Here is an 8,751-nt window from a genome sequence, read left to right on the forward strand (position 1 = left end):
GAGTGGGAAAGGACCTCGTGGAAAAGCGCCGCACGGGAAGAGATTTAAAAAAGATAATGGTAAGAAGGCAAAGGGTCGTCAGTAGGAGCCTTGACTTAATGGTTATGGTTGTGTACTAGCAAGCTTGGAGTTCTTCATGTTTTCTCTCGTGGTAAATTCATGTTTTGAAACGATTAGTTTGGCGGATGAGCAAAAAGAAGTGGGTGTTGTGTGCCTGGACTTCAGTAAGACTTTGTCAGTGTCTTCTCTCCTTTGAAACCTTCTCAGAGGTGCTGAATGGCTGGGTCCAGAGACTGGTGTGCTCTTTGGAGACCGCTGATTAGCAGTCAACCTCAGGAATGGATACAAGGTCGAGTTTAGTTCAACAGCTTCATGGAGGACTTGGATAATGGGGCAAAGTGCAGCATCTTCATATTTACAGATGGCACAGAACTGCAAGGAGTGTTAGATGTGCCAGAGGGTCGTGCTGCCCTCCAGGGGGATGTCAGCAAGTCGGATGAATGGGGTGGTAGAAGCCTGGTGAAGTTTCTCGAGGAGCAAAGGGCAAAGTCCTGCAGCTTGAAGGGAACAGCTCCATCATGCACTGAAAATACTGGGGAAGGGCCAGGGGCTCCTGGTGGTTGGAGCTGGACCTGAACCAGCAGTGTGCTCTGGTGGGTATCAGCATCCCGGGCTGCATTAGGAGGAGTGTTGTCAGCAGATTGAGGGCTGTGTGCTTGCCCTCTCCTCAGCCCTGGTGAGGCTTCACCTGAAGTTCTGTGGCCCAGCTCTGACTCTTCAGTGCAACAGAGATACAGATGTGCTGGAGAGAGCCCAGTGAAGGGCTGCAAAGGTGATGAAGGGACCAGGGCATCTCTTCTGGTGGCAAAGGCTGAGACATCTGGGTCAGTTCAGCCTGTCCCAGAGAGAAGACAAGGCTGAGGGGGATCTGCTCAATGTGTACAGTGTCTGAAGGGAGAGTTCAAAGACAGAGCCAGACTTTTTCCAGTAGTGCCTAGTGAAGGGACCAGAAAACAGTGGGCACAAACTAAAACACAGGAGATTCCTTGTCAGTATAAGGAAAACCTTTTTGCTCCTGGAGTGACTGCACATGGGCACAGGTTGTCCCTGGAGATGATGGGGTTTATCACACTGGAGACAGTCAGAAGCCACCCAGAGTGGTCCTGGTTTTGAGTGGCCTTGTGGGAGCAGGAGGGTTGCAGCAGTGACAACTTCGAGACTTCAAGAGTGCCTCTCAGCCCCAGCCATTCTTTAACTCTGTCTTGTGTTCAAAACTGTACTGACTGTATGAGCCAGTGATTTGCTGAAATGCTTTAAGCAGGTTGCATTGCAAGCCTTTCATCTCTGATTCACCTAAAATATTCTCAGTTAAAAATTTGAAGTTGATAACCTTTTGATTCTAGACGTGGCATTCCTACATTAAGACAAAATTATCTGAGAGGTGAGGCTAGATGGGAACCTGCTGTGGGTTAAGATTGAGAAGATGCCTTTCATTGCTGCCTCAGAACAGATGATGTTGAAATAGCTCTGATCATGAGCTATGAAAAGAGTGGGGATTTGGGGATTGATGAATTTGATGTTGAGGATGGTGAAATTTTTAATATGGAATAATCCTTTTTATGCCTGAGCTGTTACACTGCTGCCCAGAAGATAATGCCTGGGCAGAACTTCTCTATAGAAAACATACACACCCAGGGGCTGCAGTGAAAACACCAGCTTTGAGAAGCACATAAAAATGTTTGTTAAATACAGGATTGTTATTAGAAAGAAGTTTAATTCTTGTTACAGTAATTTTTAATATTTTTTTTTATTTTGAAGCAACAGTAGCTATGTGATAGCATTTTGATTTCTTTTGTGTTGATTAATAGATTCAGGTCCACCAAAGAAAGTCTTTAACAAAGGAGATGAGGAAGAAAAGCCAAAATTCATTTCCAAGAAATTTGTTAAAGGACAGTTAAGACCTGGAAAAACTACTGTCAAACAATTCAAGAATAAACAGCAACCAGAAAAGTTTGCAAAGAAGAGAAAACGCCAGGATGGTGAAGAGGGAGGTGAGCAGATTTTTAAGCCTGGATATCAAGGGAAACCACGTTTTGGAAAACACATTGTTCATCTAGGTTTTCCTCTTTCTGTCTGTCTTTCCAAATTGGCTGAATAACTCCAGATTAACTTCCTGTTTAATCTTTGCAGTGGGAAAAATTACTTCACTTGCTGATTTTCATGACTTGACTAAGCGGCAAGCTTAGTCAAGTCATGAAAATCAGCAGTTTGGAGTTTTCTTGGAAGTCAAAAGTAAAGACAAAGTAGCAAATTTTAAAATTGTCGTACCATCCTAAAGCTCTGTTTATTTTAATGGCAGCGTTTAGTGGTCAGCTAGAAACAGGCAATTGTTACATATGATTTGCAAACACAGAGCTTTCCGTGTTGTGTTTTGGACTGTTCTAAAAGTACTTGCTATAAGCTTTGAAATAGAAATTAATGAAACAAAGTTGATTATCCTTTACATTATTTCCTTTCTGTGGTCCAGACTATCTGGTCACATCCTCTAAGAGAAAAAAAAGCATAAGGGGTGTTAACACTGCTTTTGTGTTTTACAGCTTTTTTTTTTCTGGTGTTTATACAGAAAGCCTAAATACTTGTCGGGTATAATCATGTTAAATGGATTTCTTTTTCAAATTAATTCCTTCTGCTTGAGATCTTCATCCTTTCCCATCCTCTCCTCTAAAGTAAAGTTCTACTGGGGCAGTTAATCAGTGCTGTAAAATGAGAAGTGAGATCTTAAATGAGGGGTTCTGAAGTTCTGCAGAAATATGTCATTTGCTTGAAGAACAGTAGATTGTGTCGAGTATTTTATTACTGCTGTTCTTGCATGTTTGCAGAATGGCTTCACATGGAATATGCACTAGAGGTCTGAAAATCTAGTAACAGTAGAATGTTTTTATTAGCCTCCTTTAAAAAAAAGTAAACCCACAGCAAACCTTTAAATGTTGTTCATAAGAATAAATGAAAGCCTCTGTGTATTGCACTGCTCCCAAAACATTACAAGTTTTTCTTGTGACTGTTGCTTTAGGAGAGTGATATAAAAATCAATAATACATTTTGTAAAAAGGAAAACACGGGTTTTTGAATGGGTAAAACAGTTAAGTACATGCTGCTAAAAACCAATGAACAATGCTTTAAGCAATACAAATTCTGGGTGGTGCCTTTAATGCATAATTTGTGGCCCTTTTATAACATTATTTTGCCCCAGCTTGTTGTGTGGCAGTGTACAAGGGTTGTATAGTAAAATACCATGCTTAATGTATTTGACTGAGTAAAGAGATCAGGCATGTAAAAAGGGTTTAACTTCTTTTCTTTTATAGAGTTTTCAGATATGTATCTTTGAGTTAGGGTTCTCCTTTTGGGAGAGGGGTTAAGTGTGCATGAATTACAAGTAAACTAAAACGGGAGAATTATTGGGGCAGCCATAGCTGCTAAGTATATCTTCAGTCAATTTTTAAGCTATTAAGGGATTTGTGATGCATCCTTTGACAGTTTTGAGGAAAATTAGTTGTTTGCCTTGTTCTCCCAGTAGTCTAGATTACTACCTTAGCATACTTATTCAAGATTTATGGCTAGCTGGGTAACTGCAGGCAAGGGCCCTGAATTGTTAGTAATTCAAGTCATAAAACTGACACAGTTTAGACTGGTAAAGAATTCTATTGCTGCTCTTTTATTTATTGACTGTGGAAAATATTTTTTTTTCCCTAAGGGTCAGATTCTAAGAAGCCAAATTGGAATGACTTCAAAAAGAAAAGGAAAGAGTTAAAGCAAACCAGACAAATTAATGATAAAAGTAATTATGACATAATTGTAAAATCTAAACAAATATGGGAAAGCATGAGAAGGTAATGACTTTTTTTCTTCCACTTTGTTGACTTCTAGTCATAAATTGCCAGAATACCATCTTTCTCATCTTCTAATTACATAAAACTGTATTTCCAAACTGAATCTCTTTGAGTGAACAGTAACATTGCATGCAATATTGTAGGTAGATTAAACAGAGTATGGTAACCTGTGGTCCTAGGAATGTCTGGATTGAACTTGTATTTTAGGATGAAATTCATAAATTTGTGAGTAATTGCTTAAGAAATTGCATATTTTTGGTTTTTTCAGCCCTGAAATACAGAGCATGCACTGATTCACCCTGATCCTGCAGTGGGATTACTGCATGAGTTTTGTGTGAAGGTTCATTGTTTCTGTCTGAGAGTGTAATTGTAGAACTGGTGCCCCATGTCTGCAAGAAAAGTTACTTTTATTTCTTCTAAGTGTTTGTGCTTTGCATGCTTACAGATTTTTGGACCTGTAAGCAACTCTGACTGCAAATTTGAGTTTATGTTTCAAAAAATATTTTTGAAATTTTTACTCAAAAAAAGAATAAAGTTAAAGTGTGGAATTCTGGTTTGATTTCCATGACTGAAACAGCTTAGTCACATCTCTGTACAGGGTTAATGAATGACAGTATAAATTTGGATTGGCAGAAGCCAACCTGTTTTTATTTGTACTGTATTGCTGCTTAATTTATAGATATAAGTGAATCATACTACAAAAAAGCTGCTTCCTCAATTGGAATTGTTTTACTAGATTTTTTTTGCTTGTAGGAAGAAATGCAATAAGGAGAAACGAGAAAAGCTGATGAATGAACTACAGAAGCTTCTTCATGGGAAAATTAAAAATGTAAGAAAATGCTAATGGCATATTGCACCAATTCACGAATTCTTCTTTAACAAATGGTGAAACTGTGAGTAAAAAGAATAAAAACAGGGCTGAAAGACTGCATTTGGCACCTGTGTTTTGGGACAGTAGTCCTGGGGTGCTTTGTCTGTCAGCTGGCTGTTGTAAAAATAGCCAAGTAGCTTTAGTCCTGTGAAATTTGATGTTAGCTGGGGTTCAGGAGCTCAGATGTTTGATTAGTCACAACTGTTGCTTTGCAATTTTCTAGGGAAGTTAGTGTTCTCATGCTTAGTCATACTAAACAGTCTTTCTGCTTTATTCTTGAAATGTATAAATTTGCAGTGAGGAGCATGTTGAGCTTTTCATATTCCGTGCTGAAGTGGAACTGTTTCATCATACTTACTCTGAAATTATGAAGAAGAGGAACAAAATGGAGATGCCATTTAATGGTTTTATTTCAGTATGGGAAACCTTAATACTTGTCCTTAATTGTCAGCAGCTGTTGTCTGTTGTTTTCTTTGATAGAGTACTTGTGAAGGGGCAAAAACCTTTAAGTCTTGGTTTGTTATAAGCAGGTAACTGCTTTGCTAATTTTATAATTGGTGTTACATGTGGGATGAAGCTATACCAGAGAGCACATACATTAAAATAATTATGGTGCATACTGCCTTTTGAATGACCTAGAGTAACAAAATATCTCTGTCCTTCAGCTGGCGTTTGCGCATGATTCAACCCGGGTGATCCAATGCTTTATTCAGTATGGTAATGAGAAGCAAAGGCAAGAGACATTTGAAGAATTGAAAGGTATTTTCATTTTACTTATATGCATTTATATTGTGGTTAAGAAGGATTTTAACAAACCATGTTGTTTTCTGTTGAATATTTTTACTTTTTTTTCTGAACTGATGCATCATTTCTAGTGAGTTCTTCATATTTATTTAAATAATACCTTATCATTTCATGGAGTTAATGTAGTGAAAAATAAGCCAGCTGACTGTTTCTCCCTTCTTTTCTAGATAGCCTAATAGAGTTGAGCAAGTCAAAATATTCCAGAAATATTGTGAAGAAGTTTCTTATGTATGGGTGAGTATCAAGTGAATTTGCTCATCAGTGTTGTTTCATTTCCAGTGTGAATGCTGCTTCTTAATTTGTAGTGGATCGATCATGAATAAAAATACGTCTCTGGCAACACCTTTGTAATATTATGGAGTAAAGGCTGGGGGGTGCTAACAGTATTTTTCCTTTTGCAACAAATAAGGCTAATGCTGTACACGTCAAGGAAAACATGACCAAAAACAAAGGTTAGGTTTATTGTCAGAGTTGATCTTTGCTGTATATAAAACGCTGGCTTTTAAAACTTTTCTTTGCTAAGCATTTCAGTATGGCATTTGTTATTCTCTAGAATTTATTTGCTGTTTACTTTCCCTCTAAATACCTTACAATTTTCTCACATTCCTGGCTTTCTTTACATATTTTCCTGAGTGCCATAAGGCTGATTCAGATTCATAAATTTCATGGTTTCTTTGATAAAACTTACTACCTAGATGTGTTTCTAAAAATAAAACTATCAATAGGTAAGCTTGTCTCTAGAAGTTTTAACTCTTGCTATTTATATTTCCCTTTAAAACAGGACAAAAGCACAGGTTGCAGAAATAATAAAAAGTTTTAAAGGCCATGTGAAAAAAATGCTCCGTCATGCTGAAGCATCTGCTGTGGTGGAATATGCATATAATGACAAAGCCATTCTGGAACAGAGGAATATGCTGACCGAAGAACTATATGGGAACACTTTCCAGGTTTACAAGGTGGTATTTCAATATTTTGTAGTTTAAGACAGTTTAACCCATAAGGTGTTGTGTTAGTAATGCCTTACCTATCTTACCTACTATTTATTTTGATAGCATTTTTTTCTGTCAGCTGTTCAAAGGCAGTCTAGTTTAGCATGTTTAAATGTAATGATTACTTGCACATTTCTAGTTTAGATGAAATTGTTGTGGGTTGTTTTAGTTTGTACTATGTAAAATATGCTATGTTCATGTATGAGCTTGCTCTGCTCATCAGAGACAGTTTATTCTTATATAGTTTCAGTTCTCATAGTGCCTAGGCTGATATCATCCTTGCTGAGGTAAGACTTAGACATAATTCTTCATTAATACTGTAGATGACTCTTGTGTCAGAACTATCTTGTGTCTTTTGAAAACTGAGTGTGGGCAGAATGGGCCAGTATCCACATACAGTGTTCCATTTGGGCTTAATTTTTGTTTTTGTTTTCCTTTCCCATGGAGACTGTAGGACTTGAGTTCAAACTCCACTGAAATCTAGGTCTATGGTCGATGTTCACCAGGCAGTTGGAACCTTCTTAAAAACTACAACCTCCATTCTTTTGAATTCTGTTTTTAATTTTTGCTGACTTGTAAAGTTGGTATCCATTAGGGTTAGGAATTTTGCTACAAAGTACAGAACTGTTTTACACAATTACTAACTCCAGTCTAATGACTATTGCACCTGTTCCCTTATACCCAAGATTTCTGTTAAAATCGTCTTAAGAAATTAACCAGCTCATTTCTGAACCCGTATTTTCTTAACAGGTTATTGTAAGTTTTAGTTAGGCATTTTGCAACACTGAGTATTGGAGAGGTGTGTTTGTTGTGGTTATGGGCTGTAATTTGTACTGAGAGTCAAACAGCCCATGGAATGAAGGACACTGTTAGCTTCCATCATTCTGGTATTTTTGGCATAACTGCTTTAAGTAGCCATACATTGTGGTGCAAAACCAAGATTCAGCACAATGTAGGTTTACAAAAAATTGCAGTGTAGTCTTTAAAAAGTAGCAGAGATGGTTTAAAAAATACTTCTTCTAATTGTCTATCCAGTCAGATGTTTCTTCTAAGAGCAGATTATTTTAAAAGAGTTACCAGGCAGTACTTTTGTGTGTAAAGTATATGGTATATATTCCCTCTCTCTGCTGTTCCTGAACTGGAATTTCCTGGGCCTTTGTTAGCTTCTCAGTTCGTTAACTTGTTGTGTTGCCCTCTGATGTGTGCCTAAAGCAGGATTTCTGCTTAGCTCCGGAGCACCTTAACACAATGCCAGTTTTATGTATTTTGCCTTCTATCTGGCATGAAGAGCTGATGTAATTGGCAATCACAGTACAGTTGTGATTGGCAAAAAGCTGCTCAGGGTATAGAAGTGGGTTTTGTTTGCTAATGAGGAATATTTAATTTGTACAAACTGAAGTTTACAGCTTCTGACATACTCAGAAAAGGTAGCTTTTTATTTTTTAAATTGTAAAAGTTGTTAGTTTTGCAGAAAATTAATTTTGTCTTGACATTTGATTGAAAAAGTTCTAAGCATTGTAATTTTCTATGAACTCTGATTCTTACTGGTATGATTAAACCTCTGATTGTGCATTCGTTTCAGACACCAGCTGTCCCAACACTGGATAAAGTGCTAGAAGCTCAACCTGAAAAGAGAGAGGCTATCTTGGATGAAATGAAGCAGATTCTTACACCAATGGCACAAAAGTAAGGACAAAAATCAGCTGAAGGTGTGACAATCTAGCACAAATCAGTTTGTTTCTGACATACAACTGGTACATTTGTAAGTTCAGATGACAGTGATACTGATACTCTTTTAAGCTGTAATGCTGTGGTGCTGAATAGTCTGTGGTTTTGTCCCAGGTGTCATAATGAGTATCTTCCCTTAATTTTGAACTCTCCTTCTCTGAGTTAAAGTATCCTCTGTCCCAGTCAGACAATTGGTAGAAATGTTGCACTATGATATGTTTCCATAATGCATTATTTGATATGCTTCTCCAGTGAAGAAAAGACGTTCTATAATTTGTAAGTTTTGTTAGAATCTTCCACATACTGTAAATGTTAAACATCTGAATCCAAAATGACCATGTGTTTTTTGCTCACCACGCTGCCTAACTTTTTAAAATACAAATGAGGTATTGCCAACATAATTTAAAATGATTGTGGGGAGCTTGTTGCTTATTTTCAACTATCCAAATACAGAGAGGCGGTGATAAAGCAC

The 8,751-nt window shown here is 37.5% G+C and overlaps 1 protein-coding gene across 1 annotated transcript in view; it reads left to right on the forward strand.

Annotated features, from left to right (window-relative positions):
* PUM3 (pumilio RNA binding family member 3) overlaps positions 1-8,751 on the forward strand; it is a 45,120-nt gene that overhangs the window by 13,563 nt on the left and 22,806 nt on the right. Inside the window, exons 3-11 of the mRNA XM_014309875.2 lie at positions 4-59; positions 1,869-2,051; positions 3,752-3,887; positions 4,641-4,716; positions 5,424-5,517; positions 5,730-5,796; positions 6,344-6,518; positions 8,134-8,237; positions 8,733-8,747. Of these exons, the coding sequence (XP_014165350.1) occupies positions 4-59; positions 1,869-2,051; positions 3,752-3,887; positions 4,641-4,716; positions 5,424-5,517; positions 5,730-5,796; positions 6,344-6,518; positions 8,134-8,237; positions 8,733-8,747 (906 nt within the window). The remainder of the gene's footprint in view (positions 1-3; positions 60-1,868; positions 2,052-3,751; positions 3,888-4,640; positions 4,717-5,423; positions 5,518-5,729; positions 5,797-6,343; positions 6,519-8,133; positions 8,238-8,732; positions 8,748-8,751) is intronic.

The sequence above is a fragment of the Geospiza fortis genome, unplaced genomic scaffold (genome assembly GCF_000277835.1).
Source record: "Geospiza fortis unplaced genomic scaffold, GeoFor_1.0 scaffold456, whole genome shotgun sequence".
Taxonomy (NCBI): domain Eukaryota; kingdom Metazoa; phylum Chordata; class Aves; order Passeriformes; family Thraupidae; genus Geospiza; species Geospiza fortis.